General features: G+C 40.7%; 1 protein-coding gene across 2 annotated transcripts in view; it reads right to left on the reverse strand.

The window, feature by feature from the left end:
- Positions 1-17,348: 17,348 nt before the first annotated feature.
- LOC127441947 (parathyroid hormone/parathyroid hormone-related peptide receptor-like) overlaps positions 17,349-25,574 on the reverse strand; it is a 123,005-nt gene continuing 114,779 nt past the window's right edge. Inside the window, exons 7-13 of one of the 2 annotated variants that reach the window (XM_051699543.1) lie at positions 24,438-24,591; positions 23,610-23,670; positions 23,316-23,382; positions 22,298-22,392; positions 22,018-22,159; positions 21,774-21,815; positions 17,349-21,233 (exon numbers count right to left, since the gene is read on the reverse strand). In XM_051699543.1, coding sequence (XP_051555503.1) covers positions 20,883-21,233; positions 21,774-21,815; positions 22,018-22,159; positions 22,298-22,392; positions 23,316-23,382; positions 23,610-23,670; positions 24,438-24,591 — 912 coding nt within the window. In that variant the 3' untranslated portion in view covers positions 17,349-20,882. Of the gene's footprint in view, positions 21,234-21,773; positions 21,816-22,017; positions 22,160-22,297; positions 22,393-23,315; positions 23,383-23,609; positions 23,671-24,437; positions 24,616-25,574 lie in introns of both variants that reach the window. The other variant, XM_051699542.1, reaches the window with a different exon arrangement.

Below are 25,574 nucleotides of genomic sequence, written 5' to 3' on the forward strand. Positions count from 1 at the left end.
AGATACGGGTCAGGAGCTTCAATTAATGTTCACATCAACCATCAGAATGGAAAAAAAATTTGATCTCAGTGATTTAGACCATGGCATGATTGTTGGTGCCATATGGGCTGGTTTGAGTATTTTTGGAACTGCTGATCGCCTGGGATTTTCACGTGCAACAGTCTCTAGAGTGTAAAGAAAATGGTGCGAAAAACAAAAAACATCCAGCGAGCAGAAGTTCTGTGGGCAAAAACGACTTGTTAATGACAGAGGTCAGAGGACAATGGCCAGACTGGTCCAAGCTGACATGAAGGTAACAGTAACCCAAATAAACAACAGTGTTATGCAGAAAAGTATTTCTGAATATACAACATGTCAAACATTGAGGCGGATGGGCTACAGCAGCAGAAGACCCCACCGGGAACCACTACTGTCAGCTCAGAACAGGAAACTGAGGCTGCAGTGGGCACAGGCTCACCAAAACTGGACAGTAGACGATTGGAAAAACATCGCCTGGTCTAACAAATCTGGATTTCTGCTGAGGTACACAAATGGTAGCCTCAGCTTTCTGTTCTTGGCTGACAGAAGTGGAACCCAACATGTTCTTCTACTGTTGTTGCCCATCCACCTCAAAGTTTGATATGTTGTGCATTCTGAGATGCTATTCTACTCACTACAATTGTACAGAGTGGTTATCTGAGTTACTGTAGCCTTTCTGTCAGCTCCAACCAGTCTGGCCATTCTCTGTTGACCTCTCACATCAACAAGGCATTTTCGCCCACAGAACTGCCACTCACTGGTTGTGTTTTGTTTTTCGAACCATTCTCTTTACACTAGATACTGTTGTGCGAAAAAATTCCAGAAGATCAGCAGTTACAGAAATACTCAATCCAGCCCATCTGGCACCAACAGTCATGCCATGGTCGAAATCACTGAGATAACATAATTTTTTTTACCCATTCTGATGGTTGATGTGAACATTAACTGAAGCTCCTGACCCATATCTGCATGATTTTATACACTACACTGCTGCCACATGATTGGCTGATTAGATAATCGCATGAATAAGTAGATGTACAGGTGTACTTAATAAAGTGGCCAATGAGTGTATGCAAATAGTCCATGGGTGGAGCCAGAAGTGTGCAATAAGTTTACTCTTAAATTGCAAAAGGCCCAGGATACATAAGTCACTCATAAGTGGTACCATTTGAAAGCTTAGAATCGGAACTTTTCATAGAATGCCATTACTTTTGCATTTATGTTATATAGAATAACAAAATAAAGCCTTAAAAACTTTGCGTTGCAAATGAGCGCAACTTCTGCTTCTGGAAGCCCCAATATAGCCACAAACTCTATAGCAACTCTTACCTTAGGCTGATTTCTTTCAAATGAGCCACTGTTTACTGGTCTGTGAGCTTACTTGGTTAAATAATCCAATGTTATATCTTAGATGCCCAGAAATACATTTACAGTCCAGAAGAAGAAGCATGATAAACAAATCATCTGCAAAATATGTAATCAGCTATTGATGATGAAATGTTATATATCATTGCAAAGCTCTCTGGTTTCCAATGACCCCTAGATTAAGCATATAGTCCATTCATAGGCTGAAATATTTTACGAAACAGTGGGGAACATGCATGCCATCCAAAATTTACTGGATGTCTATGGTCAGAGTGCTTTTCTGTGTTAGAGCGCCATCTACCTTTCAGATCTGTATATTGTGAAGGAAGGTAATAGAGAAAAAAGTATTTTTCCAAGTACTTGTTACCATCTAGTGGAATTAAAAAATACTTTTTGCAGGGAGAAACACCAAACAGAGCCAGAATTACATGCTAATAAATTTAGGCCAAAAAAAAAAAAAAGATTTAATTTTATGTTCATCATAAGATTATAAACATACACACTATTATTTATTAATCTTTTTTTATTATTATTTGGGGGTTTTCTGTAAAAAGAGACCAGTTTATTCCAGTTAGTCCACTGTATGTCTGTAAGGTGAGCTTTTAAATTGAGTTTAAGGGGTTAATGTTGGTGATGCTCTTTGTTTGAAAATATGAAACGTCATGGTTACTTGTGTAACCTCCATTCCCTGATGGAGGGAACGAGACGTTGTGTTGATGTAGTGACACTAGGGGTCACTCTTGGGAGCCCGAGACACCTCTGGTCTTTGATAAAAGGCCAATGAAAATTGGCGAGTGGTATTTGCATGCCACTCCCCCGGACATATGGGTATAAAAGGAGCTGGTATGCAACCACTCATTCAGGTTTTATGCTGAGGAGCCGATATAAGGTCCGGCCATTTCAGCGGGTAGTTCAGCGTTGTGGCAGGAGGGACACAACGTCTCGTTCCCTCCATCAGGGAACGGAGGTTACACAAGTAAACATGACGTTCCCTATCTGTCACTCACTTGACGTTGTGTCGATGTAGTGACACTAGGGGTCCCTATAAGAAACGCCACAATTGGCTGAACTGTGTTACGTGAACTGGCGGTGTGTGGTGGGCAGACTACTGTGTGCCTCATAGCCAGCACACCAGGTCGACACCTAACCTCCCCCAACATAGTTATGAGTGTCGAACGGCCCTTTGGGGACAAGTCGACTACCCAAAAGATAGAGACAGGCTTAACCCAGTCGTGGCCTCTTTTCCCCTTCTCATTTTCCACTCCCTGAAAAAGAAGGTGGATTATCCGACTGGGCCGCCAGGTCTAGTCAGGGGGTGTCCCTCCCAAGGGGAAGATACCGTGGAGACCACACCTTGCCCAAAGAGAGGGGGGGATATTTAAGTGGAAGAATACGTCACATGGTCTTTCCGACCATGTGGAGAGTCTTCAAGGTAGATCCTACCCAATGGGGAAGGAGTTACTACAAACATGGAAACTGGGGCAGAGGGGTTCTGCCCTAGGAAGATGCAGTTTACCAACAGGGAAATGAACTAGCGGAAGATAATTATCGCATGGGGTTAGACTTACAGGGAACCACCACATGTGAAGCACCTACCCCAGAACAGGACTCTTAGTTAGCATGTGTACTGGGCCGGCACAGGGTTCGGAGGAAGTCAACCAGGGAACAAAGTTTGTGAACACTACTGGGAATTAATGCCGCACGTCTTCAGCTCAAAAGGAGGTGGAAGGCGCTATGTGCAAGCGATACACCTGGCCAGCTATCCCGGGCTTATCCACTTGTGTTGCATGCCACTACTGGGACGAAACCGGTTCCACCAGGAGGTTGTAGAACCTTGCAAAGGTGTTGGGTGTTGCCCAGCCCGCTGCTCTGCAAATGTCTGTTAGAGAGGCACCTCTAGCCAGGGCCCAGGATGCCGCTACACCCCTGGTAGAATGGGCTCATAGCCCTACCGGGGGCGGCATGTCCTGGGCGAGATATGCCATAGTTATGGCATCAATGAGCCAGTGGGAAATCCTCTGCTTGGAGACAGAGCTTCCTTTCCGCTGTGCACCAGAGCAGACAAAGAGCTGCTCAGAGATTCTAAAGCTCTCTGTGCAATCCAAATAGATGCGTAAAGCGCGCACCGGACACAGCAATGACAGGGCTGGGTCTGCCTCCTCATGGGGCAGCGCTTGCAGGTTTACCACCTAGTCCCTAAAAGGGGTGGTGGGAACCTTGGGCACATAGCCTGGTCGTGGTCTCAGGATCACATGAGTGTAACCCGGACCAAACTCCAGGCACGTTTTGCTGACAGAGAACGCTTGCAGGTCACCTACCCTCTTGATGGAAGTGAGCGCAGTCAAGAGGGCAGTCTTCAAGGAGAGTGCCTAAACCTCGGCTGACTACAAAGGCTCAAAGGGGGCTCTCTGTAGACCCTGAAGAACTACAGAGAGGTCCCATGAGGGAACGAGGTGTGGTCTTGAGGGATTCAGCCTCCTGGCGCCTCTTAGGAACCTGATGATCAGGTTGTGCTTCCCTAAGGACTTACCATCGACTGCGTCATGGTGTGCTGCTATGGTGGCAATGTACACCTTCAAGGTGGAAGGGGACAGCCTCCCTTCCAACCTCTCCTGCAGGAAGGAAAGCACTGATCAGACTGCGTATCTCTGGGGGTCTTTGCATCGGGAAGAACACCACTTAGCGAACAGACGCCACTTAAAGGCATACAGGCGCCTCGTAGAGGGGGCCCTAGCCTGAGTGATCGTGTCTACCACCGCGGGTGGTAGACTGCTTAGGTCTTCTGCGTCCCGTCCAGGGGCCAGACATGGAGATTCCAGAGGTCTGGGCGTGGGTGCCAGAGGGTGCCCCGTCCCTGAGAAAGAAGGTCCTTCCTCAGGGGAATTCGCCAGGGGGTAACTGTAGCGAGGAGCGTGAGGTCCGAGTACCACGTCTGGGTGGGCCAGTAGGGTGCTACCAGGATGACCTGCTCCTTGTCCTCCCTGACCTTGCACAGGGTCTGTGCAAGCAGGCTCACTGGGGGAAATGCATATTTGCATAGGCCAGGGGGCCAGCTGTGTGCCAGCGCGTCTGTGCTGAGGGGAGCCTCGGTGAGGGCGTACCAGAGCGGGCAGTGGGAGGATTCTTAGGAGGCGAACATGTCCACCTGTGCCCGTCCGAATCGACTCCAAATCAGCTGGACCACCTGAGGGTGGAGTGTCCACTGTAGTGTTGAGGTTGCCCGGGATGTGAGTGGCTTGCAGCGACTTGAAGTGCTGCTGACTCCAGAGGAGGAGACGGCGGGCGAGTTGTGACATACAATGAGAGCGCAGACCGCCTTGGTGGTTGACATATGCTACCGTTGCCATGCTGTCTGTCCGAACTAACACGTGCTTGCCTGGATCAACAGCCGGAACCTCCGCAGGGCGAGCTGAATTGCCAACAACTCGAGGCAGTTGATGTGCCAATGCAGTCGCGGACCCGTCCAGAGGCTGGAGGCTACATGCCTGTTGCAAACAGTGCCCCAGCCCATTTTGGAGGCATCTGTCATGCCCACGATGTGCCTGGAGACCAGTTCTAAAGGAACACCTGCTCGTAGAAATGAGAAGTTTGTCCAAGGGCTGAAAAGACGGTGACAGACCAACATGATGGCCACGTGATGTGTCCCGTGGTGCCATGCCCATCTTGGTACTCGAGTCTGGAGTCAGTGCTGAAGCGGCCTCATATGCATCAACCCAAGTGGGGTGGCCACCGCCGAGGACGCCATATGCCCCAGGAGCCTCTGAAAAAGTTTCAGTGGAACCGCTGTTTTCTGTTTGAACGCCTTCAAACAGGCCAGCACCGACTGGGCGCGCTCGTTCTTAAGGCGCGCCGTCAAGGAGATTGAGTCCAACTCCAAACCGAGAAAAGAGATGCTCTGAACCGGGAGGAGCTTGCTTTTTTCCCAGTTGACCTGAAGCCCTAGTCGGCTGAGGTGTGAGAGCACCAGGTCCCTGTGTGCGCACAACATGTCTCGAGAGTGAGCTAGGATTAGCCAGTCATCGAGATAGTTGAGAATGCGAATGCCCACCTCCCTTAACGGGGCAAGGGCAGCCTCTGCGATCTTCGTAAAGACATGAGGAGACAGGGACAGGCTGAAAGGGAGGACTTTGTACTGATATGCCTGACCCTCGAATGCAAACCACAGGAAGGATTTGTGTCGAGGAAGGATTGAGACATGGAAGTACGCATCCTTTAAGTCTACCGCCACAAACCAATCTTGATTCCGGACGCTCACCAGAATGCGTTTTTGCGTCAGCATCTTGAACAGGAGTCTGTGTAAAGCCTGGTTCAGTACTCGCAGGTCCAAGATTGGCCGCAACCCACCACCTTTTTTCAGTACGATGAAGTAGGGGCTGTAAAACCCTTTCTTCATCTCGGCTGGAGGGACAGGTTCTATCGCGTCCTTCCGTAGGAGGGTAGCGATCTCTGCGTGCAGGGTGGCAGCTTTTTGGCTCTTGACCAAGGTGAAGTGAACACCGCTGAACCTGGGCGGGTGCCTAGCGAACTGAATCACGTATCCGAGTCGGACGGTCCGGATCAGCCATCGCGACGATTGGAAAGTGCGAGCCACGCGTCCATGTTCCGTACGAGGGGGACCAAGAGGACAATGTCATCGGACGTACCGGCAGGTGGGGCGTGGTGTCACACCACGTCATGGCCGTGCTGAGTCTAGGGACATCAAAGCACTTAACTGGCTCCTTGTGACCACCCCCGGAACAGCCTGGGACGGGGGAGGAAGAGGCCTGTCCTCGTAACCCGTGGAGACTACCACATCGGGGGCAGCTGTGTGCCACAGCTGGGCACTCAGGGGCGGAAAGGCCACCGCTGGAGCGCCAATCCTGCAAGAAAAAAACCCGTGGACGGTAGTCACGGTGACGACCGTACACACCGGGTATGTGACCCAGGGAGGAAGGAACTGTTGCTGAACTGTTGGGTACCACAGCCACTTGGGCATGCGGTGAAATCAAACAAAAAGGCAACAAAAGATTTTCCTCCCGGCCCTCCACCGGGGGATGGAGTGGTCTTTTTACCAGCTCCACGTGAGTGGGTTCCCTGATCCCTGGGTCGCCCGTCTCAGTGATGCTTTGAGGACCTCTGTGGGTTCTTAGGTGCCGGCTGTGAGACGGGTGGCATCTGCTTCCTGCGGTGGGCTCCATGCTGGGGCTGGGCCGAAGGGGTGGGCTGCGGCAGAGCCGGTGCAGTCACCGCAGGGGTCGCCCTTGGCGATGAGCAGACGGGGTGCAGGATCTTGAGCCGCGCCGGGGCAGGATGTGCTGGATTGCCTCCCTCTGCTGCTTCACCGCCGAGAACTGCTAGGCAAGTCCTCGACGGTATCGCCGAAGAGGCCCGTCTGGGAAATGGGGGCAGCAAGGCCTCGCCCATCTCGACCAGGTTGAGCCAAAGGTGGCGCTCCTGGACCACTAGTGTGGCCATCGTCTGCCCGAGAGACCGTGCTGTGACCTTCGTTGCTCGGAGTGCAAGGTCGGTCGCCGAGCGCAGTTCCTGCATCAAATCTGTGGTGGAACTACCCTTGTGCAGTTCTTTCAGCGCCTTGGCTCGGTGGACCTGCAGGAGAGCCATGGCGTGCAGGGCAGAGGCGGCTTGTCCAGCAGCACTGTAGGCTTTAGCCATCAGGGACGATGTGAGCCTACAGGGCTTGGACGTGAGCTTAGGGCATCTGCACCAGGTGGTGGCGCTCTGCGGGCATAGGTGCACCGCGAGCGCCTTATCCACCGGGGGAATCGCCGTATAGCCCCTGGCCGCCCCGCCATCGAGGGTAGTGAGAGTGGGGGAACTGCGGAATCGGGGTCGGGGCCGGGCAGTAAAAGGTGCCTCCCACGACTTCGTCAGCTCCTCGTGCACTTCCGGAGAAGAATGGCACTGGAGTGGGGCGTGGCTGCTTTGAGCGGCACCACGAGCCCAGAAACCAATCATCAAGCAGCGAGGGTTCAGGGGAGAGCGGAGGGTCCCACTCTAACCCGACGCTTGCGGCCGTCCGGGAAAGCCTGTCCATCATTTCGGCATCGGCCTGTGACTGGGCAATCGTAACCGAAGGGGGAAGCCCAGCTGAGGCTTCGGCGTCCGACTGGACAAGCCCGCTCTCTGATGCTGCGCTCGAGAGCTCATCATCTTCGCGGGCTCCAAACAAGAAGCCAGACTCGCCGTGAGACGAGCCGGCAAACTCATCCGGAAGCCCGATTGGGGCAGACCAGCGTGCTGGGGAATGGGAGGTCCGCGGGGGGATACCCGGCGGAGGTGATCCCCGTTAAAAAGACATTCCGTGTGTGCCGCTCTTTTAGAGAAATATAAACTCTTTTAGAGGAGGAAAAGCTCTTTCAGAAAATAGACTCTTTCTGCCGAAGCACCCAGGGGCGTTCTCTGCAGTGCACCAGTGCAGAGGAGGGAGAAGCCCCTGAAATGCGCCGTCAGATCCAGCAGAGGTGAATGAACAGTAGTATTCAGCTCAATGAGCACGACCGTTCGGCTCCAAAGAGAAAATCTGAATGAGTGGTTGCATACCAGCTCCTTTTATACCCGTATGTCCGAGGGAGTGGCATGCAAATACCACTCACCAATTTTCATTGGCCTTTTATCAAAGACCAGAGGTGTCTCGGGCTCCCAAGAGTGACCCCTAGTGTCACTACATCGACACAACGTCGATTGAGTGACAGATAGGGAAACACTCTTATGTTAGGACCAACAGGCCAATTTGCAGCCAGTTGTTGTATAGTATCTCAAATGATTTCTTTGTGGAACAGAATGGCTGATTTTTTTTATTATTATTTTTTTTTATTTTTTATTATTAAACATTTTATCAGAATCAGAATCAGAATGAGCTTTATTACCAAGTGTTCTCACATACTCAAGGATTTAAAAAAAAAAAAAAATTTTGGTGATAGGAGAAACAAGCATTTATTCAAGCATTTAAATAATTTTATATAAGCATTAATTGTTGTTTTAAATTGTTTTATGCTTGTTTTTATAGATATTTTCATTACTATAATGCTTTCAGATTGATCTTATTCGTATTTTTAGATATTCATATGTAAAGTGTTCACATACTTTATTTGAATGTAAAATATCAACTTACAGTATGTGAAAAGTAAAGCCATTTATGCAAATGCAGTATGTACAGTTTTAGAGAACTACAAATCTTTATGAATCCTCTGATGAACTGGAATCACTGAAACTTTTGATGAGGACACAGTTCCACCTCAAGTGAGTGGGTTCAATGGTGGGACTCTCATTTATAAGTGAGTAGTGGAGGTACTTTGTCTGAGAAAGACCTTTTTAATGGTAAATTTATTTATAAATGAACTCCAGACGAGACTAATAAAAGTCTTGTTGAAGGCACACTTTGTATGGCTAAATTTAATTACCATCAAGGATCCGTCAGCTTAATGTTGATGAAATCACACAGAACAGAATGAAACGGTTATCATTTCAAAGGTAAATGCTTAATGGTGTTAAATAACTGATGGCTTTAAACATAAATTGTTTTAATTTCAAATACAACTAAATGAATCTATAAAAATCCATAAATTCCAAAATCTACAAACATCAAAGGATTAGGAACATTTGTACGTCTCTATAGTTCTCTGTGTGATATTTTGTCAGTATGTAAATTTTTTGCATATCAGTGTCTATCCAAACATAAAAAATATGAGAAACACACCATACATATGAATTTGTACAAATACTAATGAGATCATGTTGGAACTTAAAACAGTTCAGTGATATTTTCATATTTTGGGATTCACTTTCCTTGACTAAAACATGAGGATATTATCATCTCTGGTCCAATTATAAATGCCTTGTTAAACATCACAAAAATATTATTCTTTTAAAAGCAGCATGTGAGTGTACATGTCACATTATAAATCATCTGGTAAAATTGGCCCCTTAGAGGAGGAATGCACTGAGATTGGGTGCATCGGATGAATGTGAGGGAGGAAAAATATTACAGTTGGAACATTTTCCTATAAAAATGTTTAATGGAATTCAGGGCAGTCACACAACGATTCAAACAATCTCAACACTGTCCCTTCTCTTGGAGTGTCTATCTCTGTAAACACACGTTTGCTTGTATTCAATGAGAGAAAAAGCTTTATTCAAATCTTTGCCTCAAAATACTCTCACTGAAATGTTACTGCTTAAAAAATGCACATTAGTAAATGTATGTATTGTAAGATGAAGAAATCTAAACATACAAGGTTTTTTTATTTTATTTTATTTTTTAATGGCAAAGAATTAGGTTTTGGGTGGTAAATCTCTTTTTATACTATATACTTTGAGTGAATGTAAAATTATCCTTTTGTTATGATGGTTTTTGCTTGTGTTGTTTCAGTATGGAAATGTAAAGTCAGACAAAACGTGTGTTGTACAGGGCTGCACTCAGTCAACTGATCAATATGAAACCAGTTAACTGATATCATAATGCTGTCTGTTCTATTCTGAGTCCTTTTAAAGCGTCTCTATCAGTCTTTCTCCAGTGTGCTCAATAGATTGGCGAGTCTGCATCAGGAGAGGGGATGTGGGGTTTGGTTTTAGACAGAAACTAGAATTGACCACTACTCTCCGAACGAAAAAGAAAAAATGAACAACACATACAGTATGTGCACTAAAATAATAATAAAATATTTTTGCTGCTTGTTCAATTTATTTAATTAAAATGAACTAAATTAATGCAATTCTAGAACATTTAGTCACAACTTGATTTTATTGAGTTCTATCCATTTCAGTTTGTAAAATGGAAGTTTACTTGATCCATTTGAGTTGGGACTACATGAACACGTTTTGTAGTGTTGCTGTGGCATTGATAAAACTGGGTAGGGGATTTCCATTTCCAAGCAAGCTTTGCATGGGACTTGATAGGGAGAGTTTATGTGTTTTTGTCCAAGATGAATATAAAGGGGGATATTTGTTAGTGTTTAATGCTATGTTGAGATTAAGAAGAGTTTCTGTTATGTTGGAGTTTTGGGGAATTACCATAACGGTGAAGAGTGGAGCTTGAGCTAACGATGCGGACAGGTTGATATAACACATGAAACTGATTGCTCACTTCGATGAGCGAATACTGTGCTAACCATATAAAAGTTACTAAACTGTTATCTGTTGTGCTTCCAATCAGCTTGTACAGTGCATTCAGAAAGTATTCAGAGCCCTTCATTTTTTTTTTTTTCACATTTTGTTGTTGCAGCCTTATGCTATAAATTATTTTTTTTCCACATCAGTCTACACAGATCTACAATCTACCCCATAATGACAAAGCAAAACCCAGATTTTTGATAACTTTGCAAATTTATAAAATAAATAAATAAATAAATAAAACTGAAATACCACATTGACATAAGTATTCAGACCCTTGACTCAGTACTTAGTTGAAGCACCTTTGGCATCGATTATAGCTTCAAGTCTTTTTGGGTATTTTACGTCAAGCTTTGCACACCTGGATTTGGGGATTTTCTGCCATTATTCTCTGCAGATCCTCTCAAGTTCTGTCAGGTTGGATGGGGACCATCAGTGGACAGCCATTTTCAGGTCTCTCCAGAGATGTTCGATTGGGTTAAAGTCCGGACTCTGGCTGGGCCACTCAAGGACATTCACAGAGTTGTCCCTAAGCCACTCTTGCATTGTCTTGGCTGTGTGCTTAGGGTAATTTTCCTGTCGGAAGGTGAACCTTCAGCCCAGTCTGAGGTCCTGAGCGCTCTGGACCAGGTTTTCAGTAAGGATATCTCTGTATTTTTCTGCGTTCAGCTTTTCTTCAACCCTGACCAGTACCCCAGTCCCTGCTGCTGAAAACACCCCCACAGCATGATGCTACCACCACTATGCTTCACCGTTGGGATGGTATTGCACAGGTGATGAGCGGTGCCTGGTTTCCTCTGGATATGACGCTTGGAATTGAGGCCAAACCGTTCAATCTGTGTTTCATCAGACCAGATAATCTTGTTTCTTACAGTCTGAGAGTCCTTTAGGTGCTTTTTTATGTCTGGCACTAAGGAGAGGCTTCCATCTGGCCACTCTGCCATAAAGCCCAGATTGGTGGCGTGTTGCAGTGATAGTTGTCCTTCTGCAAGTTTTTTCCCCATCTCCACACATGATCTCTGGAGCTCAACCAGAGTGACCATCGGGTTCTTGGTCATCTCTCTTACCAAGGCTCTTCTCCCCCGATTGCTCAGTTTGGCCAGGTGGCCAGCTCTAGGAAGAGTCCTGGTTGATCCAAACTTCTTCCATTTAAGAATTATGGAGGCCACTGTGCTCTTGGGGTCCTTCAATGAAGCCGAAATCTTTTTGTAGCCTTCCCCAGATCTGGGCCTTGACACAATCCTGTCTCTGAGCTCTGCAGGCAGTTCCTTTGACCTCATGGCTTGGTTTTTGCTCTGATATGTATTTTCAATTGTGAGACCTTATGTAGACAAGTGTGTGCCTTTCCAAATCATGTCCAATAAATTGAATTTGCCACAGGTGAACTCCAATCAAAATGTGAGCTAAATTTCAAGTGTCACAGCAAAGGGTCTGAATACTATGTCAATGTGATATTTCAGTTTTTTCTTATCAAAAATCTTGTTTTTGCTTTGTCTTTATGGGGTATGGAGTGTAGATTGATGTGAAAAAAAAAAATATTTAAAGCACTTTAGTATAAGGCTGCAACATAACAAAATGTGAAAAAATTAAGGGGTCTGAATATTTTCTGAATGCACTGTATTTAGCATGCTAACATTCACTTTGACTAGTTAGTACATAAAGAAATAAAATAAATTTATTTGAGTTACACTGACATGTCTAATTTTGTTGGGTTTACCCAACTCAACTAGGTTCTTTCTACACAAAGTGTTTGCATTGAAAGTACAAAATAATTTTAAGTTAAGAAAACTAATTTAAAATATGTGGAACCACTGTCCACGATTGAATCAAGTTCAGCCAAATAACTATTTTTTTAGTGTGTTTACAAGATTTTTTTCTTGAAATAGTATTATAGTAATTCTAGTGGTGTTAAAATATTTTTCTTCTATATGTTGTGCATTCTTAAATTCTTGTGTGATGTTCATAACTGGAGCAGGTTGTCACTTTACTTTGCTTTTTGGCTGCCAAAATGTAAAGGGCATTAGGTAGCTGTAAGTCGCAATATTTTAATAATTTGAAACATTTTCATAATATACACATATTGTATAATACACTTTAAGGAATATTCCGGGTTCAATACAAGTTAAACTCAATTTACAGCATTTGTGGCATATTGTTGATTACTACAAAATCTCGACTTGTCCCTCCTTTTCTTACATTGGAATTGGACGTGGGGCCAATCAGTAAATGTTAAAATACTCACATTTCAAAAGTACAGTCACAAGACGTAAACAATATGTGTGTTAACATGATTTTAATGTGATAAAATTGCTTACTACCTTTTCTGTGTAAAGTTTACAACTTCATTGGCATGACGATGTAACGCTGTAAACCCTCTGATCATGCAAAAATTACGATTTAAACAAGGTTACAGCTCAAATAATACACAAGTTTTAACAGAACAAATAATGAAAGTGCTTTTATAAAATTATAAGCTTCACATTTCTGTCTCTAAACCCTCCAAAAATTGGCCCCATTCACTTTCACTGTAAGTACCTCACTGTAACCTAATTTTTTTAAGAAAAGTAGGGTTGAGTCAAAGTACATTTTTGTGGTTATCAACACTGTGCCACAAATGCTGTCTATTGAGCTTAACTTGTATTGAACCCAGAATATTCCTTTAACCCTCTTATTGTGTTGGGGACAATTTGACAACATTCAATTTTTAAACTGTCTGAAATAATGGTTAAACTATTTATTTCTTCTTGAAATTGTGTGACGTTTCCTCACTTTGGGTCCTGAATGTGCTTGCAAAGTTTCCACACACAGATGTGTTTTGAAAAGGCAATTCAAAATCTATAGCCTACGGTGGTGTTAAGGGTCAATTTGACCAACATGTTTTATATGTAAACAGGATATAAAGTTCTGAGAAATATTGTTTCCAATTCTACATGGTATCAGCTACCAACTGGAAGTGATCATTGGGAGTAATTCAGTCCTCTTAAAGCATTTTTCTCTCAATGTCAAGTGTTTGACTGCAATCAATTTGGACATTTCCACATCACTGGTTAAACTAACCCTTATCTTTCTCTCTCTCTCTCTCTGTTTTTTTTTTTTTTTTTTTTTTTGGTTTAGCGGCAAAGCCAGTGGAGAAGGAGGAGGTGTCGACCGTCGCAGGAAAGGTTGACGCTGAAAAGAAAGGCAAAAAGGAAAAAGAAGGCAAAAAGGACAAGGAGGGCAAGGGTGCGAAAGAAGGGAAAGAGGGGAAAGAAGGGAGGGGAGAAGACAAGGGTGAATCCACAAAGAAGAAGGGAGAGAAAGGAGAAAAAGGAGAGAAAGGGGAAAAAGGAGCATCAAAGAAAGAGGCATCAGATGGAGGGAAAGGTAAAAAAGGAGGAGGTGAGAAAGGAGATGAAAAAGGAAGTAAAGGAGGTGGAGCCAAGGGCAGTGCCAAGAAGCCCGCAAAAAAGTGAACATTTAGTCACCTTAAAGGGATAGTTCGCCCAAAAATGAAATTCTGTAGTCATTTACTCATCCTCATGTTGTTCTGTATGATTTCATGTAAATTATGAATACTCTTTTTTGGGTGAACTATTCCTTTAATGGCATGTGCTAAATTTTTATTAGTAGTTTTTTACAGAGTTATTATTATTTATAATTTTTTTGTAAAAGAAAATTTTGTATTTTATTGTACATTTACATTCCTTTACATGTATTTATTTTTTGTAAATACTGACAATAAATGATTCTCTCTTAAAAAAGAACTGAATTACTCCTTTGTTTATTCCTTTGTTTGCTTAAATTAAAAAGTATGAAATTTTTCAATTTTTCCCAAAGAAATAACAGATGTTTATAATGCTATTATTAATAATACATTTTCATGTATTCCTTATTCACAATACACGTGATCAGCACTAAATAATACATTACTGATGTAATGTAAAGTAAGTTTACATTTATGTAACATATAAACAACAAAAAGCATGTAAAAATTAAATTCTTAAAACATTTCAAGCAAATAAAACCTATTTCTTAATGAGGATGTAAATAGCAATGAATTAATCAATGGGAAACATGTGGGAATAATAGACAATGGTGTTAAAAGGGTCATTGCATGAGGAATAAAATTTTCCTTGATCTTTTGAGATAAGAGCTGTACAATGACTCAAAACTTAATTCCCAGTCTAAAAAGTGCAATTGTTGAAACAGCTGCAAAAAAAAAAAAAAAATTAAAAAAAATTTGGGCACAAAAAACTTTAACAGTAAAAGTATATCTTTAGTATGAGTCAAATAATAAAATAAAATAAATTGTATGATATGACCCCTTTAAGAAAATGCACAGGATTTAAGCGAAGCTAGACTATTAGTCAAACAAGATCAATACAATTTTCACTAATTTATCCAACACCACAATATACTCTGCAATACCTCAATACTGAATTATGTATACATTATTCTTTCAGTAAAAAAAAAAAAAAAAAAAGTTTTTTTTTAAAGGAACCACTAATATGGAAACAAAGAGTCAGAACTGGTATCTTGTCAAGGCACATACAGTAAAGTGCAAAAATAGACTAATTAAAAAAAAAAAAAGAAGCTAAAATAAAGTGAAAAGTTTTGTTTTAGTTTTTTTAGAAAAACAAAAGTACTGACTAGTTGCATCATCTGTCCTCTCGCTCAAGTTTAAAGTTGTGTTATATAGAAAAAATATAAATGCATTTTTTATATTTTCATCAGGAGTGAATGTTTGAATTTAAGGTATACCAAAAACACCCCTCTTAATTTAAAGTGCTAATTTTTGGAAACCAGTATGTGTTATTAAGACATGAACTACAAATTTAAGTCTTACATTTGAAAGTGAATTGTTTATAACATTGAACCTGGCGAGCATACAAAATCATAACCCTGATTATTGTCCTTTCATAGTTATTACAGAATATTTCCAGACAAACTTGTTCATTTAGCTCATCACTGGATGGACATCTGTTTTTGTAAACACTGAGATCCAGTAGCAGATTTAGGCATGGGTGACATGTGCCATTGGCCAGGGGGGCGGCTTGAGGCACCCACACAGACCCACGGTCAACAACTTTGGGGGCGTGTTGAAGCGGGTTTCACCAAGGGTGCCATACAATCTAGAACCGCCACTGCTGAGATATATATATATATATATATATATATATATATATATATATATATATCTCCACGATATTAATGTAAATACATGGAGTAACAAAAAGCAGCAGAACATTAGATCATACTTAACAATCCATGAGCCTCTACAGTGCATCCGGAAAGTATTCAGAGCGCTTCACTTTTTCCACATTTTGTTATGTTACAGCCTTATTCCATAATTGATTAAATTCATTATTTTCCTCAAAATTCTACAAACAATACCCCATAATGATAACGTGAAAGAAGTTTGTTTGAAATCTTTGCAAATTTATTAAAAATAAAAAATGAAAAAAAAAAAAAAAAAAACATATCACATGTACACAAGTATTCACAGCCTTTGCCATGACACTCAAAATTGAGCTCAGGTGCATCCTGTTTCCACTGATCATCCTTGAGATGTTTCTACAACTTGATTGGAGTCCACCTGTGGTAAATTCAGTTGATTGGACATGATTTGGAAAGGCACACACCTGTCTATGTAAGGTCCCACAGTTAACAGTGCATGTCAGAGCACAAACCAAGCCATGAAGTCCAAGGAATTGTCTATAGACCTCCGAGACAGGATTGTATCGAGGCACAGATCTGGGGAAGGTACAGAAAAATTTCTGCAGCATTGAAGGTCCCAATGAACACAGTGGCCTCCATCATCCGTAAATGGAAGAAGTTTGGAACCACCAGGACACTTCCTAGAGCTGGCCACCCGGCCAAACTGAGCGATCGGGGGAGAAGGGCCTTAGTCAGGGAGGTGACCAAGAACCTGATGGTCACTCTGACAGAGCTCCAGCATTTCTCTGTGGAGAGAGGAGAACCTTCCAGAAGAACAACCATCTCTGCAGCACTCCACCAATCAGGCCTGCATGGTAGAGTGGCCAGATGGAAGCCACTCCTCAGTAAAAGGCACATGACAGCCTGCCTGGAGTTTGCCAAAAGGCACCTGAAGGACTCTCAGACCATGAGAAACAAAGATTGAACTATTTGGCCTGAATGGCAAGCATCATGTCTGGAGGAAACCAGGCACTGCTCATCACCTGGCCAATACCATCCCTACAGTGAAGCATGGTGGTGGCAGCATCATGCTGTGGGGATGTTTTTCAGCGGCAGGAACTGGGAGACTAGTCAGGATCGAGGGAAAGATGAATGCAGCAATGTACAGAGACATCCTTGATGAAAACCTGCTCCAGAGCGCTCTGGACCTCAGACTGGGGCGAAGGTTCATCTTCCAACAGGACAACGACCCTAAGCACACAGCCAAGATAACAAAGGAGTGGCTACGGGACAACTCTGTGGATGTCCTTGAGTGGCCCAGCCAGAGCCCAGACTTGAACCCGAATGAACATCTCTGGAGAGATCTGAAAATGGCTGTGCACCGACACTCCCCATCCAACCTGATGGAGCTTGAGAGGTCCTGCAAAGAAGAATGGAAGAAACTGGGCTAGAACCCAAGAATAGGTGTGCCAAGCTTGTAGCATCATACTCAAAAAGACTTGAGGCTGTAATTGGTGCCAAAGGTGCTTCAACAAAGTACTGAGCAAAGGCTGTGAATACTTATGTACATGTGATTTTTTTTGTTTTTTTTATTTTTAATAAATTTGCAAAGATTTCAAACAAACTTCTTTCATGTTGTCATTATGGGGTATAGTTTGTAGAATTTTGAGGAAAATAATACATTTAATCCATTTTGGAATAAGGCTGTAACATAACAAAATGTGGAAAAAGTGAAGCGCTTTGAAAACTTTCCGGATGTACTGTACAATACTGTCTTCAGATAAATACCAATAAATAATGGGCAAGAATTGAACAGTAATAATGCTGGAAAAATCTGTTAACTTTCTGTTTGAGCTTAGCTGGCTGCAGAAATTAGATTAATTTGATTTGCCATTAGATGATTTTTAGCTTTTCATAACATGCATGAAATACATTATGATGAAATGAAACGTAATATAAGAGGCAGTGAAGTGAGGCATGACAACAAAGAAATTATAGTACATATAATAACTGGCTTTTCAGGATAAAATCTTTATGTGTGCATAAAAGAATCATTCATTATACGATAATGGGGATGGTTTCAATAAACAGCTCTAATGAGGTCATAATAGTGAGCAAATAATTCCCTGAAAACTCATAGTACAGATCACAATGGTGTGGATAATTAATTAAGTACTTTCTAGGTGGATTTCTAATATTTTTTTCATGGTCTGACATGTGTCCAGATATGCAGTCTAAAACACAGACAAAAATAACAGAAGAAAACGCACACATAAAAGTTATACAAGATGCTGCCATTGAATAAAATATAACTTTGTTAACTTTTAGTAATTAGTCCTTAATAAACATTCTATAATGCTTAACAGATCAGTTTTTGCTGCACATTCAAATATATTTATAAAAATATATACAGTAAATAAAAGTTGAATGACATTTCTAAATATGTCAAGCATTGATTTAGTGTAATAATGCCTGTAAATGTTATTAATTAATGTTATTATGACGTTTTATAGGATAAATTCTCTGCAATGGCTGCAATAATTAAGGCAGCTTGAAAATGACCCTGAAAAAATGAACAATAATATTATAAGACACAGTTTCTCTCATAATGCCAGTCATAATAATAAAATGCTTGGACATTTCCCCACCAACTGAACACTGGCAATAATGCAAGCAGATGTTAAGGAATCTTTCACCTAAACGTACTCCATATGAGTGGTGTGTTATCTTCCAAGTCTTCCAATAGCTTTGTGTGAGTAATATACTGAAATATACCCTTGATATACGCTCAACAGCATCTGTCCCCATTGGTAAAGAACAGTAAACATTCTGCCTGACATCTTTTGAGTTCCAAAATAGAAAGAAAATCATAGGGGTTTGGAATGGCATTAGGGTGAGCATTTTTGTTTTCACTGCCAGACTCATGAAGACAATTATGGTGTCTTGATCTCGCCACAGAAGAAAAAAATTAAAAAGGGAATTCTGACTTCATATTTTTCGATTTCAAATTTAAATTATACAATTTCAACTTTATAGCTCAGAATTTTAACTTTATTTCTCGTAATTGCGACTTTATATTTTGCAGTTTCGAAATTGCGAAATATAAATTTTCAACATTATCTCACACATTATATCTCAATATTATAACTTTATCAGAATTGCAACTTTATATCTCACGATTGCGATTTTATATCTTGCAATTTCGATTCTTTATATCTCGCAATTGCGACATTACATTATGCAATTTCAACTTTATAGCTTGGAATTTCAATTTTATTTCTCGCAATTGCGACTATATTTTGCAATTTCGAAATTGCAAAAAAATATAAAGTTACAATATTATATCTCGCACATTATATCTTGCAATTTCAACTTTATTTCTCATAATTTCAACTTTACATCTCACAATTTCACCTTTACATTTTGCAATTTCTACTCTATTTCTCGCAACTGTGACTTTAAATCTCGCAATTTCTACCTTATAGCACAATTTCAACTTTATTTCTTACAACTGAAAATGTATATTTAGCAATTTCGAAATATAAAGTCCCAGTATTATATCTCGCACATTATATCTTGGAATTTCAGCTTTATTTCTCATAATTTCAACTTTATTTCTCACAATTGCGACTTTAAATCTCATAATTTCATCTTAATATCTTGCAATTTTGACAATATCTTGCAATTGCAACTTTATATTTAGCAATTTCGAAATTGCAAAATATAAAGTCACAGCATTATATCTTATCATAATTGCAACTTGCAACTTCATATCTTGCATTTTCAACTTTATTTCTTGTAATTGCGACTTTATATTTTGCAATGTCAAAACTGCGAAGTATAATGTCGAAACAATGTATCTCAAACATTACATCTTTCGATTTCAACTTTATTTCTCATAATTGTAACTTTACGTCTCGTGATTGCGACTTTATATCTTGCAATTTCAACTTTATATCTTGCAATTCTAACTTTATATCTTGCAATTGCAACTTTGAATCTTACAATTTCTACTTTATATCTTGCAATTTTGACTTTATATCTTGCAACTGTGACTTTATATTCTGCAGTTTCAAAATTGCAAAATATTAAGTTGCAATATTGTATCTCGCACATTATGTCTTGCAATTTTGACTTTATTTCTCATAATTGCAACTTTATATTTTGCAATTTTGAAACCGCTAAATATAGTTGAAACATTAATCTTACACATTATATCTTGCAGTTTTGACTTTATAGCTCATAATTGCAACTTGCGACTATATCTTGCAATTTCAACTTTATTTCTTGCAATTACAACTTTATATTTAGCAATTATGAAATTGCGAAGTATATAGTCAAAACATTATATCTCACACATTATATCTTGCAATTTTGAAATTGGGAAATATAGTCACAACATTATATTTTGTACATTTTATCTCACAATTTGACTTTTTATCTTTTACATGAAAAAATTGCAATTGCAATATATAAACACGATATTATGTGTATTACAGTCGCATATGTGAGAAATAAAGACAAAATTGTGAGACAAAGTCAGAATCAACTTTGTTATTTTCTTTTTTATTTCATGGCAGGATCTGGCTTACATAAAGAACAGCTTGGCAAGATTTGGCAAATCCACCTAACAAACCTGTGGATAAACATGACACAATCGCTCAAGGTCTAGAAACATAGAAATATAACATTCTACTAATAAGAACCTGCTACCATAATAGCACCCCTACTGGGAGTTTTATGAGATGCTATCTGTTTGGACTATTTGCAATGTAAAAAAAATGTTTATTAGTGCTGATCAAAAACAATTATTTGTTATTAAAAAGTATTTAAAATATTATGAGTTTCTTATTTACAATTCACGGTCCATAGTGCCATATCATTTTTATGGCTTGACCCTGGAGCAAACTCAACATTTCTTCTTCTGATGGAGGTGTCATGAGAATTTCACAATGCAGGAACACATTTGCAAAATCTTAAGGTATTCTCCACAAATTCTTGTTCAAGTACTGTTGGTGAAGAGGTCCTGATACCCATAATATCGTCCAGACTTGCAAGAACATTGTGGCTCATTTAAAAGACACTGATCCAACTGCTCAATTGGATTGGTCACTGGTAACACTGTAGCTCAACTCATCTGAGAAGGTTCCACAATCCAAATGGTAAGGAAATCCTGAGGAAGAAAGGAATCTCTCATCCTTTATCATTTTCTAAATCATGTAAAATGTTTATCATCTTTGTTTAGGTTTTGAAAGTCACATGACTGTTTCTCGCTCCTCCTCCACCACTGGTGTGTTTTTTTCTTCTTGCAAGTTCTTTGAAGGTTCCTCCTGTATATGAAGCTCCTGACCCGAAGATGGGATGGAGTTCTCGGAGACGGAGCCATTCTTCACGTAGCCCGGAAGGTTCCGGTGGCCGTTGAAGGTGACGGGCCCCAGGCGAGTGGTGAGGTGCAGGGCCAAAGGGCCTCGTGCGGTCACATTTGTGATGCTCGTGTGGGACACCATGGGTCCATAGCTGTAGGTGTTACTGCCACTACGGGCTTTCCTCTTGAAGTCCAAAGCAAGTGTCCTCCTACTCCATGACTTCTTGATTTCTGCCTGGACCTAAAGAGTGTTGAGAAAATAGTTGTTTTACAGTTGTTCTAAATTCTACTACAAATATCTGTAAGAAATAAAAGGAATGACAATAACAATTATCTGACAAATTTCTGGGCCACAGAAGCTGCATTGGCCCCAAAATGTAAATAGACACTAAAACCACATTTTACAATGTATGAATGTCATTATATTACATAGTAAGTAGCGTTTGAAAACAAATGCTTTTCTCAAAACTAACTTCACTTTTCTGAGACATTTTTGTAATGACTTTTAACCAACAGATCATTTTAGTGGATGTATGAAGTCATTTCACCATTAACTATGGACATGTTTCACTAACATTTGACAACAAGGCATTTTCTCTTTATTTTTGAACAGTACATTTATTGTTTTATCAATTCAAACCATACAAAAATAAAAAGTGTGCTTATGCTATGTTTATTTAAATAAATGCCATTGATTTGATATTTTGTTAAACAATGCTGTGACATTTTTAAGTGTGGCATAAGTGCCCATTGGGGTTACTGCATCTTATCTTTTTCTTACCTCTCCATTGCAGAAGCAATATATAATTGCAACAAAGAATCCCTGGAAAAGAGAGTGTGTATTTTAATATCAGGTTTACTCAATATAAAACGTTCAAAATAGTATGCAGTAAATAATGCACAGTATGCAGTAAGCAGTATGCTAATATTTGATTACGAACATCATTATTGCCTCACATGGTTGCAAAATAGGTTGGTGACTCAACATTTTACTTTCATATATGTTATAGAGTTTAAAATATGACCTGGAATGAGTTAAAGAGCATTTCATAATGCATCTGGATTTGCCACGGTACCCCAGAAACTTCTGTATAGGGCATTGCCATAAACACTATGTAGTGAACGCCAAACAACGGCATGAGGACCAGTGTCGATTTTAACAGCTTTCTGTTAAAGAAAAAAACAAAAAAAACAAAACAAAATCAAAACCTGAAATCTTTCACGTGTTATTCAGTTTATCAATCAACAATAACAAAGAAACAAATACTGAGTATAGACAAATGGAAGAAAGCAACGTCATCTTACCTGTACTGTTGTCTTGTGTCACATCGCCCTGCATTTGTTTCTCTAAGTTTTGTTGCCAAAACTCTAATTATATTCAGGAACAACAAAAAATTTACCTTGGAGGAAAAAGTAAATACAGTCATTTAATGGATTATTTTATATTATATTTACATAAAAGGGACTGTCAGGAAATACACTCACTGAGCACTTTATTAGGAAGACCTGTACACCTACTTATTCATGTGATTAATCACCCAATGCAGATACCGGTCAGGAGATTCAGTTAATGTTCACATCAACCATCAGAATGGGGAAGAAATGATCTGAGTGATTTCAACTGTGGCATGAATGTTGGTGCCAGATGGGCTGGTTTGAGTATTTCTGTAACTGCTGATCTCCTGGGATTTTCACACACAACAGTCTCTAGAATTTACTCTGAATGGTGCCAAAAACTAAAAAAAAAAAAACATCCAGTGAGCGGCAGTTCTGCGGACAGAAATGCCTTGTTGATGAGAGAGGTCAATGGAGAATGGCCAGACTGGTTTGAGCTGACAGAAAGGCTACGTTAACTCAGATAACCGCTCTGCACAACTGTAGTGAGAAGAATAGCATCTCAGAATGCACAACGCGTCGAATCTTGAGGCGAATGGGCTACAACTGTAGAAGACCACATTAGGTTCCTCTTCTGTCAGCCAAGAACAGAAAACTGAGGCTGCAGTGGGCCTTCCATCTATTTACCTCAGCAGAAATCGAGATTCATCAGACCAGGCGATGTTTTTCCAGTCTTTAACTGTCCAGTTTTGGTGAGCCTTTGCCCACTGCAGCACGTCGAACCTTGAGGCTGATGAGCTGCAACAGCAGGAGACCACGTCGGGCACTTTATTAGGACCATAGTGTTCATAATAAAGGGCTCAGTCAGTGTATATAATATTCACAATATTTAGAGGCACATTTGTGAATCATATGAAACAAATCAAACCAATGATCTTAGTTCAACAGAACTTGGAATTAAAACTTTTAAAATACAATCTAAACTTACAACGATTGCTGTCAGAATGGGGATCTGCACAATCCATTTCAGGTTTCCTGCACTTAAATCCCAGCACCTGTTGACCATAAACCAAATCAGACACTTTTACAGGCCATTCCAGACATCCATGTTTTATTTCAAGAGCCTATTGAGAAACTGCCATTCTTGTGTATTATTTACCATTTTGATGGCTTTTTATGTGTTTGACATGCTAAACACCAACAAACTTCTGAACAGCAACAAATTTCTGTACAAATGTGCATATGGTGATGTAGGCAAACAGTTTGTAGCTCAAATACTTACTCAGTGTCAGCAACAGTGGCTCTCACACTGGCCCAGACAGTCACAAACATTGCAGGAACACCTGTTTAATAAAACATTACATGACCTTCACTTTCCAGCTGTTCCATTCAGAAGAACATGTGCAGTCTTTATTCCAGAGCAATATAACATTCATTTAAGCTTCATTGAGGTGGTTTAGCTCCACAGCATCCACATTGTATGCGCTGTGCATGTTCAACTATTCCGCACAGTGTGTACAATGCAGGAGCCGTGGCCTCCACAAATGTGTCTTCAAAAGATACACACCACTGTGCTGCGCTGAAAGCAATTAACAATACCTTAAAGAAGGGATGGCAAAAGTAACAGTTCTTTGGCACCATGTTGATACTAACATAAAGAATATAATTATACCAGTCTTTCCACAGAATCAGTAGTATCAATTGTTAACTTAAGAAGCTACAGTATTTCTACCTGATCTAACCTGTAAAATCAATTCTATTGTCTTCATTTAATCTATTGCTTGTAATTTTTTAATTAATGTCAGTTTACTTGAATAATTACTTAAAAAACTTGAGGCAATGTTTACTTACTGAAAAATACTAAATGCCAGCTTGTTAGTATCACTGAAATTATTATCATGACAACACTATCTCAAAGCAACTGTAGCCAACATTCAAGTGTACATTGGAAAATTATTTTCATTGCTGATTATTTATTTCAAAAGATTTCTAACAAAATCAGTAATTAAATCTTGTGAATATGATTTGGTCTCTGCAGCCAGCAGCTGAATAATGATTTTGGAGTGCTGTTTATTGGAAATGTGCATAAGTTAACAAACCGTTTCCTCACCCCAGCCAATCAGTGTAAAGCCCCAGAGGTACTTCCTGTCTGAGAAGAAGGTCATGAAGATAAGGCTGTGCAGGTAGAGGCCCTCCACGAGAATCCAGTAATAATTAGTCGCCAGGAAGTACAAGAAAAGGGTCACCGCCACCTTACAGCCAATCTTGAGGGGAGATGGAAAATCAATCTAACACATTGATTAGCCACATTCTCCTATATACTGTATGTCACCTTCATTTGCTTTTGAGGTATGTATGGAATCTTGACTTTTGCAACAGCCAATCAGGTGAGTCACCCTCGTCTATTTCTAAATGTGACAATTACTTTCTTCCATAATACTAAAAATACTCTTTACACTTCAAATTATCCTTACAGATTCTACTGTATGGTTAGGTTTAGATATGGGGTTTGGGTTAGGGCATGAAATTAATAAGCATGTACACAATTTCTGACATGCGGATCTTTCACTTACTTATGCATTACACATCTGGGTATTTGCACGCCTAGAATTCGGACAAATTCATACGAACAAACTTGTACAATTTCATATGATTTCACCAACTTGTGTGAATTCGTATGACTTAAAGGGTTCATGTCATGAGGAATCAAATTTTCCTTGATATTTTGACATATAAGAAGTCTTTTTACTATAAAACCTACTGAAAATTTCAAAATTCAAAACTTAAGCCCCAGTGAAATAAAAGCATTTATTGAAACCAAGCTGCAAAAATGCCTCGTTCTCTACTTCCACGACAACCCTACGTCATTAATTCAAGACTGCCTCTACAGCTCTAAAACATTAACACCTACTTCACATCATTGCACCCTTGGCCCCGCCTACTGGGGCTTCAGTTCATATACATAGAGAGAAGGACAAACACTGAACCGGGCCTTACACAGACTCCCGTTCAAGATGCTGATGCAAAAACGCATTCTGGCGAGCATCCGGCATCAAGATTGGTTTGCGGCGGTAGACCTGATGGACGCATACTTCCACGTCTCGATCCTTCCTCGACACAGACCCTTCCTGCGGTTTGCATTCGAGGGTCAGGCGTATCAGTACAAAGTCCTCACTTTCAGCCTATCCCAGTCTCCTCGCATCTTCACGAAGGTCGCAGAGGCTGCCCTTCCCCCGTTAAGGGAGGT

This window comes from Myxocyprinus asiaticus, chromosome 6 (assembly GCF_019703515.2).
Source record: "Myxocyprinus asiaticus isolate MX2 ecotype Aquarium Trade chromosome 6, UBuf_Myxa_2, whole genome shotgun sequence".
Lineage (NCBI taxonomy): Eukaryota > Metazoa > Chordata > Actinopteri > Cypriniformes > Catostomidae > Myxocyprinus > Myxocyprinus asiaticus.